The sequence below is a fragment of the Carcharodon carcharias genome, chromosome 7, assembly GCF_017639515.1.
Source record: "Carcharodon carcharias isolate sCarCar2 chromosome 7, sCarCar2.pri, whole genome shotgun sequence".
Taxonomy (NCBI): domain Eukaryota; kingdom Metazoa; phylum Chordata; class Chondrichthyes; order Lamniformes; family Lamnidae; genus Carcharodon; species Carcharodon carcharias.
The window spans coordinates 41,091,621-41,106,588 of record NC_054473.1 but is presented as its reverse complement, the minus strand read 5'-3'; the positions used below and the strand labels follow the sequence as shown (position 1 = coordinate 41,106,588).

The 14,968-nt window shown below is 38.9% G+C and overlaps 1 protein-coding gene across 41 annotated transcripts in view; it reads right to left on the bottom strand.

Moving 5' to 3' along the window:
* Positions 1 to 2,414: 2,414 nt before the first annotated feature.
* The window catches only part of slmapa (sarcolemma associated protein a), a 241,758-nt gene continuing 229,204 nt past the window's right edge, over positions 2,415 to 14,968 (bottom strand). For 32 of the 41 annotated variants that reach the window (XM_041191028.1, XM_041191027.1, XM_041191035.1 and 29 more), the window contains 4 exons: positions 14,274 to 14,391; positions 11,988 to 12,159; positions 8,319 to 8,453; positions 2,415 to 2,716 (listed from right to left, as the gene is read on the bottom strand). In XM_041191028.1, the coding sequence (XP_041046962.1) occupies positions 2,624 to 2,716; positions 8,319 to 8,453; positions 11,988 to 12,159; positions 14,274 to 14,391 (518 nt within the window). In that variant the 3' untranslated portion in view covers positions 2,415 to 2,623. Of the gene's footprint in view, positions 2,717 to 3,575; positions 3,669 to 8,318; positions 8,454 to 11,987; positions 12,160 to 13,818; positions 13,959 to 14,273; positions 14,392 to 14,968 lie in introns of those variants that run through there. The other 9 variants (XM_041191029.1, XM_041191036.1, XM_041191054.1 and 6 more) reach the window with 2 other exon arrangements.

The window sequence follows — 14,968 nt, the reverse complement described above, 5'->3', positions numbered from 1 at the left end:
AAATAAGGCAATACCCAACTTATTTGGCTAAAAGGTGTCATGAAAAAATTAAGGTGACGATCCATTTTTCCTGTAACTCACTTTAAAACAAAGTGTTTGCTGGTATGACTCCTATGGTGAGCATAGCAGCTGTCTGAAAGACAGATGAAGGACTGTCCTGGGAATGTAGTGATTAAGGCAGTAGCATCAGACTGCTTTATAGTTGCAGATTTGAGTCCCAGTCATAGCCTACACTATAAGCAAAGTGCTTACGACTGTGTATCAGAAATATTTCAGTCAGCCTCTTACATTGGTATCCCCATCGCAAAGGAAAACAAACAAACAGTTAATCGTTTTTGCCAATTGGTGCACACGTTCCACCAACTGATGTACATAGGAGCATGGATTTGATGCTGCAGAGGGATTGTGGTCCACTTACCTTAGCTGGGCAAGACATTAATTGAGATAAAAGCAAAAACCTGCGGATGCTGGAAATCCAAAACAAAAACAAAAATACCTGGAAAAGCAGGTCTGACAGCATCTGCAGAGAGGAATACAGTTAACGTTTCGAGTCCGAATGACTCTTCAACAGAACTAAGGAAAAATAGAAAAGAGGTGAAATATAAGCTGATTTAAGGGGGTGGGGGACAGATAGAGCTGGAAAGAGGGCCAGTGATAGGTGGAGATTGCCAAAAGATGTCATAGACAAAAGGACAAAGAGGTGTTGACGGTGGTGATATTAGCTAAGATATGTGCTCATGGTGACATTAAGGGTAGAAAGCAGGATGAGCAAGGTACAGATAGCCCTAGTGGGGGTGGGATGGGGAGAAGGGATCGAAACAGGCTAAAAGGTAGAGATAAAATAATGGATGGAAATACAGTTAAAAATAATGGAAATAGGTGGGAAAAGAAAAATATATATAAATTATTGGAAAAAGGGGGGAATCAGAAAAAGGGTGGGGATGGAGGAGAGAGTTCATGATCTAAAGTTGTTGAACTCAATATTCAGTCCGGAAGGCACCTTCCCATGCAACCGTAGAAGGTGTAACACCTGCCCCTTTACTTCCCCCCTCCTCACCATCCAAGGGCCTAAACACTCCTTTCAAGTGAAGCAGCATTTCACTTGCACTTCCCTCAATTTAGTCTACTGCATTCGCTGCTCCCAATGCGGTTTCCTCTACATTGGAGAGACCAAATGCAGACTGGGTGACCGCTTTGCGGAACACCTTCGGTCTGTCCGCAAGCATGACCCAGACCTCCCTGTCACTTGCCATTTCAACACACCACCCTGGTCTCATGCCCACATGTCCGTCCTTGGCCTGCTGCAATGTTCCAGTGAAGCTCAACGCAAACTGGAGGAACAACACCTCATCTTCCGACTAGGCACTTTACAGCCTTCCAGACTGAATATTGAGTTCAACAACTTTTGATCAGGAACTCTCTCCTCCATCCCCACCCCCTTTCCGATTCCCCCCTTTCCAATAATTTATACATATTTTTCTTTTCCTACTTATTTCCATTATTTTTAACTGTATTTCCATCCATTGTTTTATCTCTACCTTTTAGTCTATTTTGATCCCTTCCGCCCACCCCATCCCCACTAGGGCTATCTGTACCTTGCTCCTCCTGCTTTCTACCCTTAATGTCACCATTAGCACATATCTTAGCTAATATCACCACCGTCAACACCTCTTTGTCCTTTTGTCTATGATATCTTTTGGCAATCTCCACCTATCACTGGTCCTCTATCCTGCTCTACCTGTCCCTCTTCCCCCCCCCCCCCCCCCACCCCCCCAAAAACCAGCTTATATTTCACCTCTTTTCTATTTTACCTTAGTTCTGATGAAGAGTCATTCGGTCTCGAAATGTTAACTGTATTCCTCTCCGGAGATGCTGTCAGACCTGCTGAGTTTTTCCAGGTATTTTTATTTTTGTTTAAGACATTAATTGAGATGGGTGCCCGTAAAAAGTGAGCAAAAAGTGTCTTTTTTTTTTAAACACATATGATGCACGTTTACCGCTGTTTCTTCAAACACTTCGATAAAGTGTGCACTTGAGGTTTAAAAATTGTTGGGAGAAGTTAAAATCCTGTGCAAGTCAGATATCATCTTCCAATCCTGCAACAGCATTACACTTATTTCTTAAGTATGACCGCTGTTTAAATGGCATGTCAACTCTTGTACATGGATCAAACTAACAACAGATGAACCATTTGTGCCCCTGTTAGCATTATTATTCTGGCCTAAATGCATCAGTTGGTGGAACTGCAATATTATTGTAAAAGGATATAGCAGAACTCATAAGTGAATCTAAATTAAATTCCATGTATTTAATATTTTGGTACCAAGAAGCCTAGTTTAGGCCACCACATCTCTTTACATAATCCCAAAGTACTGATTTTTTAAAAAAAAGAAAACTGCAAACAAAACATTATCTAGAGTAGAATCCAGTCACAATTTTTTATTCCCTCTATATACAATTACATTTTATACAGTTCAGGCAAAGATCCTACTGTCGTACTCTGAAACAGTTGTGTTTTTGTTAGAGGTAAAAAGGAAGGAAACAGATCTGCTTGTCCCTGTGGTAAAAGAAAGCCAATGTCAATGGGAAGGACATTCTGCAGTTTGACAGACATCACGCAGTTTCATGGCGAGGCCCTATTCAATGCTGGGTATAACACTACCACCGTCACAGCAACCAGCACGGCCATCACTGGCATCCACTTGAACAATCCACCCTGAAAAAGTTCATTAAAAGAGTCAAGTTTATCATTTATGGGCCATTGTTTTCCGAGTATACAGACTAGCAGTTTGGGGCAAAATGAATTTTAAGTACAAAATTTCCACTGTGCAGTAGTACAACCCGAACATTAGGTCCCTACACATCTCTGGTCATGCATCGAGACCAAGTACTTATCAGAACTTTTAATGCACAGCAGATCTCCAATGACAACATTTCAAACAACAGAAGAATTCATAATGTTTGCACCATGATCATTTAATTGCATTTATATAATTGATCTAAAGTTTCACTTGCTAAGTTAAATGCACATGAAGTGCTACTAAATAGGAGTTAGCTTTACATCCACTGCACAGTAGCTAGCTTTTTTATTCTACCATCTCTCTATCTTGTAACTTTTCTTAAATATAATTAAGTGGGATTAAATAGTTTTCACCAACTGAATACTTATTTGAAAAAAATGTGTTAAACATACTGAAATAAATAAACTTAATTCAAAGTACTTAATTAAATGTTACCCCAATCTGCTGTACTATTATAACTTTCAAGCATAAAGACAACAAGATTAATCAACATAAGTTAGATAATAGGCATGCTAGATGGCACAATGTAATGTCACAGGAGAAAGGTAGCAAAATAGGTACTGAAGCAGCTTTTTGTTTACAATTAAAATATTCAGCACTGTAGCAAATAAAGAAAATAAATATGGGCTCTAAACAAATGTTAATTTCAGTAGTAGAAAACCCTGCAACATACAGTTTAGCAAGTTAAAGCTGCATTAAGGCTGTTCATGCATCTTGTGAAGAAGGGATACAAATTAGCAGGGGAACACACAGACATATATTGTAGCTGTGTACCTTCATCTACCATAGGTGATCGGACCACCAGTACAGGAAAGCCAGAATTAGGGCGACGCCTAGAGCAGGGATGGGTTGCAATATAGTGGAAGGCTGAGGGAGGGAAGGGATATTCACAGTCACTGTGTGCAAAGCACCAGAATGCACAGTGGGGATTTTCAGGGAATATATTGGTGGAACATTAATGTAAGCATGCCAAGTGATGTACTGTGGAAAAACAACAGCTCTCAAATAGATTTGAAAACTTGTTTGCAAAAGCATTCTCTTGCAAAACATCTTTTACGCACTTTTCTTACAAACCAGGCCCAAGCTAGCCATCTTATTGGCAGCAAAGGAAATTTATCAAATTCTTGAGGAAACACAAAAGTAAGCCCTTTCTTTGTTGAAGTGGTATACTTATTGCTTGATGGAACACATTTCCTGACAAGTACTTTTAAGTATTATTATCAAAGATAAATGGAAAAGGATATTCATGCCAGACAATTCTGCATCAACTGAAAACTGAATAATTGCGAATCAATCAACTACATTGTTATCTTACATATCATACTTTCAAATATAAATTTTTGGTCTAGTTATTGAATTCCCATGTAAAACATGAATGCAAGTTATCTTTACTGATGCTCTTTTAAATTGTGCAGTTTTCCACAAGAGTGACTGCCCTTCAAAAATACTTCATTGATTGTAAAGCACTTTGGGATGTCCTAATATAAAGGCAAGTCATTTAACTTGTGGCAGATTGCTGGAAAACTCGATGAGAAGCTGTTCCCAGTCAGGCACCAGTTATCAAATCAGAGCCTCCTTCAAGGAACATAGCTCTTGCTTCCCATTTCTTCTAGGAAAGGTTATCACAGAACTGGCATCTTCCAGAGTAAGCACTGAATACTTCAGCACAGGAGAAGCCCATTTGCCAATTAAGTCTGTGTCAGCGCAAATTTCTACATGCCCTTTTCAAATGACATAAGGACTCTGGTTCAATTTTTAGGAGGAGAATGTGGCAGAGACCAAAATGGCTGAAGGAGGAAGAACATAGAGGTACTTCTAAACGTAATGGCAGGAACCCAATCAGTTTTGAGTTTCCTACCTAGCAGCCAGCTAAATTAACAATTCAGTTTGGGGGCGGGGGGGTAAACTTGTGCCAGGAGCCTGCAGCTAAAGCCATGGGAAAATTCTTGACAATCAGGAGGTGGAGGTGGGCAGAGAAGATCAGAGAGCACAGCGGTGGTGGTGGGGAAGAGAGTGTGGATAGAGTGGACATTAGGAGGGAGATGCTGATAGGGCGGAAAGATTATAGAGGCCACAATTGGCAGCTGGAGGCCGAAGGTTTCTTTGAGACTCTTGTGATTGGGGGGGGGGGTGAGGGGAATGGGGGGTGGAGTTTGCCTACTTTACCTGACTCACAAAGAGTGCTGGAGAAGGCACATTTCTTTCAGCTGGCAGCTTCTGTATCTCTCTCCCACTACCAAGTTTCAAGACACCAAGGAAATCCATGCAGCAGTAAACCTTAAATCAGGCTCCCAGTTGCACCAACACAACCCTATTTAAGTATGTAAATGAGGCTTCCCACTTCTCCACAGCAGGACATGTGGATGCCACAATGTCCACTGGCACAAAAATGGCAATGAGGCAATGAGTATGGGCGCAGTGGGTTGGTCTCATGTTTCATTCATGTGACTGATTAACTTGCCCTCCCTAACCTTCTGCTGCCTGTCACTGAGGGGTGGGGACAGGCGGTTAATAGTTTGGCATCAATTTCATCAGCACTTTGCAGTAGAAAGAATTCCACACTCTACTGAGCTGCTGTATAAAGATTTTTCTTCCAACCTTTTCTATAATTCTTTCTAATTATCTTAAATTTAAGCTGTGTCATTTACTAGTGCAAATCAAGTATCACTGCTAAACTAATTGGGCAGAATTTTACGGCCCCGTTTCGGCAGGGATGGGGCCATAAAATGCAGCGAGCCATTATAAACCCCATTGACTTCAGCGGGAACATAAAATCCTGCTGTCATAAAATTCTGTCCATTATAGTTTATCACAATTGTAACAACCTTCTTCAGGTCAACTCAACAATCACAAGGCCACAACTTCTCAATTGTCTTCTTACCTAATGCCTTATCTCTGGTAATATCCCTGTAGATTTACACTGTGCCTTTGCCACTCCCCTGTTGGGTGTCCCAAACTGTGGATAATACTTCCAACTTTGCCCAACTTTATATTTGGTGTCAGCCTTGGCTCAGGCATATCACTCTTACTTATAAGTCAGAAGTTAGAGTGGGTGAGCCTCCTCCAGATATTTGTACATGTAAACTAGGTTGAGAATTGAGACCTGTACTGAAGGAGTGCTACCCTGTAGGAGGCACAGTCTTTCAGATGAGATCTTAAACTGGGTGGATGCAAAAAAATTCCATAATATTATTTGAAGTTAAAGCAGCTGAGTGCTCCCAATGTCTTGATGGGTGAAAACAGTCTTTCTTGATCCTCTACATTCCTATGTTCCTAATCACCACTGCACTAATTCCAGAAATATCTGATAACCTACCTAACTGTTGCTCTTCTTGATTTAACACTAGTGTGGAGGTCAGGATTATTAGAATGTGGGTGGCAAATCTGGTATTTATTACCCATTCCTAGTTGCCCTAAGAAAATGTGATACAACTTAAAGTGAAAGAGTTTTGTTCAGCAAGGGTATTAAGGGCTACAGAACCAAGGTGGGTAAAGGGAGTCAAGATACAGATTAGCCATAATCTAACTGAATAGAAGAACAGCTTGAATGGCCTATTTCGATTCCTATATTCCTAACTGAGTGACTTGGTAGGCCACTTCATTTGGCAGTTAAGAGTCAATCATGTTGCTGATTTTCTGCCACAGTTAGACAGTAGATTGGAAGAACCCCTGCAGAAATTCATAGCAATTCTACACTGTTGACTGAATGTAACACATAAAGCCAGTTAATGCATTCATACCAAAGAACATCTACTTTATCTAAAATTAAAGCTGCTATCAGCCTATAAAGAACATGAATCTTCATACAAGCCATGCATGCTCTACTTCAGAAAAAACTATAAGGTTTTAAAAGCTGCATTTTAGCTGTTTATTGGAGGCAGATACAAACCTGCAACCATGTGAGTGATTTTAATCCCAAGTGGCTGGAGGAAACCAGGGGCTTGGGCAGCTAGAAATGAAGTTACTCACCCACTCATAACTTAAAGCTCTTCTGCCATTCCAAATTTTAAACCTGCAGGTGAATTAAGTGAAATGCAGCAGGGGGACACCTCATGAATTGATGAAAATTGGGATTCTATTATGACAAGTGGTCCCAGATTGCATTTTAATTGGGGCCTGACTGGGAAGCAGATCTGCAGCTGCACAGTTGCTTCTGGCACCTCAAGGAAAGTCACAGCCCCCCTGCTCCGTAATTCCACTATCTTCCCTCCTGTGATACTTGGCCACCTGATCTTTCCCTGCCAGCAGCCACTCTGGATTCTCTTCCCGCTCAACGGTTAAAATCGTGGTTGCCCCCTGTTGCTGCTGCTGGGAAAAAATTAACTAGACGGACTAGGTGAACTGTTCTGAATTAAAATCCATCCCTATGACTTCCAGAAACTAAGTTCATTTCTGACTTGGATCTGTGCACAACAAAGGGAGAAAGTAATGTCTAATTAATTCCAGTTCCACCCATCAACCTTCTAGTTCTGGCAGGCTCCATCCAGTCCCATCTTCCAAAAGACCTGTGTATTTGATGCTGGCAACCTGCATTCCCAGTGTAAAGTGCTGATTTTCCTTGTGAACTTTTGACAAACTGTCATAAGGGTTGAAATGCTGTCAGCTTTAAATACTGACTGTTGCCATGTATGCAAATCAGTCACAGGATGGCATAACCGAGTCTATAAAGGGCACAGGTTTGTCCCCATGTGGACTATTGAGAGCAGTTCTGGTCACCATATTGTAGGAATGGCTTCACAGTAAAGGTACTACAAAAGGCTACTTATTTGATAGTTGACTTCACTCATTTGAGCTACAAGGATTGACGACAGAGGGTAAGCTTGTTTGCATTAAAGAGAACACAGAAGTAGACACACAAAAGAAAATGGGGCTGGCCAAATGGACCAAAATAGTTTTTTCTGGCCCTCTAGGTTCCTTGCTCATAATCTCTACTGCACTACTGACAAGTTACCTTGGGTTTCAGAGACTGCTGTTATCCTACCCAGCAGTTACTTCTCCTGTTTTAACAGGAGAGTGAAGGCCAGGATTTTTAAGATTTTATTTTTCTCCACATAATTTTAAAGACATTTTGCAGATTATACAGCTAACAAGGAGAAGAGATATGTAGCAAAAATAATTAAGAGTGGGGGAAGGAGTAAAGATAAAATAGTTGAGTAAGCAGTCCCTCAGCAACAAGAAACCCTAGATCAGTTTACTTCCCAATACTCTCAGGCCCAATTATGACTTTTGAGTTAAATTTCTGACTAAATCAAAACCATAAGAGCTGTATTTCAACACTAATTTTATTCACATAGTATTATGGCATGAAAAGGGCAGGAAATTTAAATACTTTGATTTAGATCAAATTATGAAATGGAATTTACAATATTTTATGCAGCAGTGACTAGAAATAATATAGTAAAGATCTGATTTCATTTCAGATTAAATTTATTCTAACAGTATTTTAGCTCAGATGAAAAAACTTGACATGAAACTAGACATAAGATTATTTTAAAAAACAAATTTATTAAGACTTACATTGTTTCCCTTCTGTTGCAGCAGCTTCAGATTTTCTTTACAGTTTTCGAGTTCTTCTGTGATTGACTCATTCTCTTTCTGAGTTTTGTCAAGCTTTTCCTTCAACTCCAGGTACATGGTTTGATTTGCTTCATACTACAACATATATCAATTATTGAAAGATTTCATAGATACTATTATACATACACTGAACATATGTAGATAATGCTTGTTTGAAATTGTTTTATGATTTTATCAGAAATTTTCAGTGAGTTTATATGTCAGAACCTTTGATACCCGGCTATTAATTTCATATGACACTTAATTGTAGTCTCCGTATGCTCCACACAGTTGGAATTTTAGGATTAGTTAAACAAACTATTTAAATTTATTTTTCTTTCCCAAGTTTTCCCTCTGGCACACTGACGTTAATTGCATTCAGGAGCGAAGTACTCATGTAGTGGGTCCTGATCTGTGTGGCTCAATGCCAGAAATGCAGTACATTGTAATGTACACAGATACATAGCCACAGTCAAATAACCTAACACCACTCATAAGTAATGATCACACAAGAAGAATGGTCACTTGGGAAAGGGGTATGAGGGCTGCTGTGGCTTGATACTTCAGCATGAATAACCAGCATCAAGAAACACTTGCAGGAGGAGGAAAAAATAGTTTGAATTTACTCCTCATTCAAATAAACCTAATCAAAGAGTGTATCAATTTCCTCCTTTCGGTATAAGTAACGGATAATCCCAAATGGCTTATGATTTTTATTTATCAAGTTATAAATTTAGGTATATTTGCTATTCTGAGCTATTATTAGCAACATACTTAGTGCAGATGTCTTAAATATAGAATTAATCCAAGTACCTTTTAAAATAAAATCAAACTTGCACATTTTTTCAGCACTAGCAAACAACAGGTAAAGGTATTCCTAGTTGAATGAAAATTGTTTAAGGTGATCCCAATGGCACTTTCACTTGTAAGATTATGGATAGCTTTATTTTGTGTACACCAATTATGGTATAGCAGAATAACCATAAGCAATACAACTCCTACCCACTGCACAGCCACATACATCAAGTTAACCTTAGTCTGGTACTTTCATAGACATGTAATTCCCCTGCTCTTCCTGGATGAGATAACTACAAGCTAATCATACATGATAGGGAAACAACGTACTGGGCGAGACTTTGAAGCTTTCCACTCAGCAGAAACAGCGCAGTAGAGCCCTGAAATGAGGCTAAAATAGATCCAGAGGGATGTTTGGTCCATCAGGTGGCTGGTGGGTGCCATCTGCATATTGGTCAACTGAAGTCCACAAAGGAGGATAATCAACACTATTGAATTAGTAAAATTTACTGTTAATACTAGCCATCGTTATTGTCTGTCTGCGAAACTGACAATTTAATGTCAAGCATCAAGTCAGATTTCTGCGATGACAAATGAAAATACTTGCAACCTATTGTCCCAGCTGGATTTCAACACATATCCCTAAGGTTAAAGGAGGATAATCTAAGCCACTGCATCACCCATTCTCAGACAATGTTCAATTCGATTATTAACTTAATTCATTTAACGTATTTGATTTTCCAAACAAAGTGTTTCTCTGTATCTACCGTCTTGAATAATTGTCACTTTAAATACCTCACTTCTAAACTTTAAGGAATACAAGCCAAATTTATTTTACCTGTCATGAAAATTAACCCCTTAAAAAAAAAAGGTAGTCTGGGTAGTAACCCTTCCAAGATCACTTTGTCTTTCCTGAGGTTCGGTATCTTTCTTGGATTCAAACTGGGTGATGTCACACATTCCCACACTTAACTCCACCTGTTATATTTCTGCCCACTAACTTTGTCTACCTTAGTAACTTCTTGTTCCTATTCACACAACTTCCTGTGCTTACTGACATACTGTTAGCTGCCAAGTGGATAATACAACTCCTTCGTCCAAGTTATTAATATGTATGCGAAAAGCTGAGACCTGAGGTTCCTTGGGAACACCAGTAGTCACATCCTTCCAATTAGAGAACAAACTCTTTATCCCAATTCTCTATTTCTTACCACCCAGCCAATTACAATCACAAAGTTAGATGCAATTTCTTGTGCTCTCAATATTTGCTATTAAACTCTTGTGCGAAACCTTATCAAATGCCTTTTGGAAGTCCATATAGATATCATCCATAGATACCCCTTATCCCCATGCTCCTCAAAAGATTCAATATGTTTAGTCAGACATCATCTACCTTTATACATCACATACAAAACCCTTTGATCAGTTGATACTTGTCCATGTGCTCAGTCATTCTGTCTCTACTGATAGATTCCAGTACTTGCTCCACAACCCATGTTAAACTGGCAGTTACCTGTTTTTTCCCTCCCTTCCAACTTACATAATGGAGAGAGATTTGCAATTTTCCAATCCAAGGCACAATTCCTGAATTTGGAGAGCTCTGAAAGAATTTGACTAATGCATCTGCAATGTCTTCACACATTTATTTTCATACCCTGGAACGAAACCATCAGGTCTTGGAGATTTGCCTACATTAAGTCCATTTTTTTTGCATTATCGTATTTTTTAACATTACCATTTTTAAAAATATGTAAGTTAATACATTAACAGTTCAGCTCAATTTACTATGGCCAATTTATTTCCCATCCTGTTAAAGCTTGTCTTACTTGAATTTAAAATCACAGTTTGTGACTTTCCCTTCTCCCTCTGAACCCAATACCAAATTCAATCATATTATGGCCACAACTACAAAAGATGCTCCCTTACTGTCAGATTGTTGAACAATTCTGGTTTGTTCATCATTAAATTTTGTTGGTTCTAGAAAACATCTGGAAAATCACTGCTTTACTACTTCAACTGTACTGCTTCTTCCAGTCTAAGTGAAAATTAAAATCCCACCATTATAAGCAGATTGTTTTCGCATCCTTTGTTGCTCCTTACCTAATGCAAAGTGTTCATACAGCCTGATCACGCTCATTGCAATCCCTTCTTTCTGTAGTGATAATTGTGTTGCATCAATATTGCTACTCCAATCTTTCCCAATTTCTCTATCCTTTCTAAAGGTTGTATAACCTGGATTATTCAGCTCCCAATTCATACTCAAATTGTAGCCAGGTCTCTGTTTTGGCCACCACATCATTTCCTTTAAGTTGAGCTTTGGCTTTTCACTTGCTTGTTTTCTTCTCTATGGTATGTGCATCTTATTTGCGTAACTTTCCCCACTGTGCTGATATATTCTGTAGTAATGTGCACATTTGATTGAAACGAGTACTGTAGAAAATCCCTCACTCAATACCTAGACCACTGCTGTACCTCTGGAATTCTGAGAATAAACATTTTTAAAGAACACTTTAGATAACCACATTCCTTTAGATAATATCACCATATTCAACACCTCTTTGTACTTTTGTCTGTGACATCTTTTGGTTACTCCACCTATCACTGGCCCTCTATCCAGCTCTTCTTGTCCCACCCCCAGCTTATATTTCACCTCTTTTCTATTTTGCCTTAGTTCTATTGAAGAATCATGCGGACTCGAAATGTTAACTGTGTTCCTCTCCACAGATGCTGCCAGACCTGCTGAGTTTTTCCAGGTACTTTTGTTTTGGATTTCTAGCATCCGCAGTTTTTGCTTTTATCATAGATAATGCAGTTCTTCTCCATGAGCTACATTACCTGTTCCTGAAATTTCTGAGTCTCATTCTCAGCAGATGCAAGTTGTACTCTTAGTCCATTTGTCTCCTGTAAACGTTGCTCCTTCAACATTCCAACCTCAACTTCCAGCTCTTTGCGAGAAACTTCCAGTCCACTGACATCTTTGGTCAGCTTAATACTCTGCTGTTGAGCACTGTAACAATAATCGTAGGTTATTTTTCAATATTGTTAGAACCATACTTTCAAGAGCTATTTTTTTTTAAATTTGGAAGGACATTGCATTATTTGGACATTGGATTTTTTTTAAGGTCAAAAGTTCATCTTTGGACTGGGAGCAAGCATGCCTTTTCCAGGAAATCACCTGACCAATATGGTACTTGAGGAGGAGAGCTATATGAACAGTAGTTACTTTAATGACGGGGGGGAAAAAATACTTGTTTAAAGGCCTGGTGATTTACTGGGAATCATCTGGCAGAGGAGGTTTATGTTTTGAACTTAGTTGGGAATGAACTCAGCTTGCACACTCCTTGCCTTGCCTGAAATAGATGGGTTATCAATATCCAGCCAGGAATCCTCAGCTCAATGGAACTTGTCTGTCTTTGGAAACCAGAGAAGCTGAAACAAGGAGGATTGATCCAGCTCTATTTTCCCTCCACACAGAGGATCTGTTGGTGAGAACCTCCAGGTATTTACTGGGACTAGCAATCTGTCTCCACATGAGGGAGCTCCATATCAACAGCACTGAAACGCTGTGAATTTTATCCTTTGTTTTATGAAGTATTTTCTTCAACTGCTCACCTCTGCAGAGACCCTATCAGTGTGTCCTTTGTGTGTGTGTGTACATATGCGAGCGTGCTGGGGAATTTTAAGAGGGATAGATAGTTACACTCCCAGATTATGTGTTAACCTGTTTTTGCAACTTGTTTTAATAAAGAAGTTTTGTTTCATAATAAATCAGTTTATTGAAAGAAGTCTGGTTAAAGTCTCTTTATTCTAAGTCTAACAGTAGCAAAGGTAAATCACTGGCCATTTTGGAGAGTGAATTGAACTTTAAATCAATGGTGCGACTTGTGGAGTAGTGGGGCTAGATAAATTGCACACTTGTCCCATCCCGTCATAATAATAATTTCTTCGTTCCTAAAATGACAGTGATATAATTAAAGTATAATCCACTTGCAACATTAAAAAAAGGTTGATGTCAACTTCAACTGTTAAACATACTTTTCAGAACTTTCCACAACAGTTAGCCATAGAATCATAGAAGTTTATAGCACAATAGACATCAGGATCAACTATGTGTCAGCAATTTGCTACAGCAATTCAAAACTAATCTGGCTCCACTGCTTTCTCCCATGTCTCTTACATCTTCCACTGCTTTAAATACTCATCCAATGTTTCATTAAAAGATGCAATGATCTCTGTCACAAGGAGCAAGGAGTAATTGATGAAAATCATAAAGAATCTTCTTTTTTATCTAAAAGATATCTTGTAAATCAACCATTGCAGTGACATGATCGGACAGGTTTCCAAGAAAGGCAACAAAGTGGTGGGATGCAACATCACATAAAACCACCTTCTTACTCAAACTCCACTTCACCCAGACCTGTTCCTTCATCTACACATGAATCTGCCTGAGTATCTCCACAGGTGACTGACTGGTATTTAATAATTCATGCTTCAAGCCTGCTAAACAAACAGTTAGAATACATGGCACAGAGCATTTCACTGACGTTTTTGACTGTTTCTCAATAAACACATATTTCATGTTCAGAAGAAGAAACTGACAGAATATTCTATAAAGTCAACATTCCTTTATTGCAGAATGAAGGGAGGGAAGCTGCTGGCAATGCCACTGTACAACTAGCCAGCAGACTTTATGTACAGGAATCGTTGGGTGTTAACTATGGCAAGCATATGTTTTTCCCATGCCTTGTGGGGATACACCTCAGCTCCTCCAGATGGCTTGAGACAGGGGCGGGGTGGTAACTGCAACTGAAACAGTATATTAGTACACAAATGTGTTATGAAACATATACTTCGGGCTCAGCAAACACAAGAAAAGTTCTAAAGATAATTTTAAACCAAAAGTATTAGTTTAAAAAGATTGAACATACAATCACATTTCTTAAATGAAGTGATTAGGCTGTGTTGAGCACATCACCCGAATTGAGCTGTTAGTGGGAAATAATGTCAGTATTTTTAGCAAGTCAATTTAGAAGACCTATCTTTTGAGGCAACATGGATCAGGAATACAAGCACAGTTTTATAAACATTAAAAATAAATTAGCAGCAATAGTTGGAACTTACCATTGGAGTTCTTCCTCAAACCACTGCAGTTTTTCTGTCAGAATAACTTTCTCTTGTCGAAGAGAATCACAATCATTCTTTAGTCCATTGCTCTGCTTTTGCAATTCATCCAGTTTACCTACCAGCAGCAAAATTGAAAAGATCAGAATAGGGTGACAGCAATACAAAATTCAACGAAAATACACACGTTCATGAAAGAGAACCTGCACCTCTCCAGTTAGATCTGGAAATTCTACAATTTTAATTTCCTTTACAACAAAAATACATTGCTCAAGATTGCTTTAAGTTATATAAACAATTGTTTCATCATATGGGAAGAGAAATACCACTCTTCCAAATCCAGAAGAAAACTGATTAGCACTGCATGCAAATTGGTTGCTGTATTTGCCTAGATAACAGCCACTAAACTTGAAAACTAACTCTTTGCCGGTGATGTGTTTGGGACATCCCGAGGATGTGAATGGCACTATATTAATACATCTTCTTTCTTATAACTCATTTTTTAAGGTACTCATGACTTAGGAAAAAGATATTTGTAAAATATGTTCAGTATCCCCAGTGATAACAATGATTGTTTTACGGAGACAATCACTGCTGCTGCTGAATAAGTAAACTTCCCATCAGTGTCTTAATTCCACTGTTCCAATATACTTGTGATCTTTTTATTGCCTGTCAATGACTAATTTTTTTTCAGA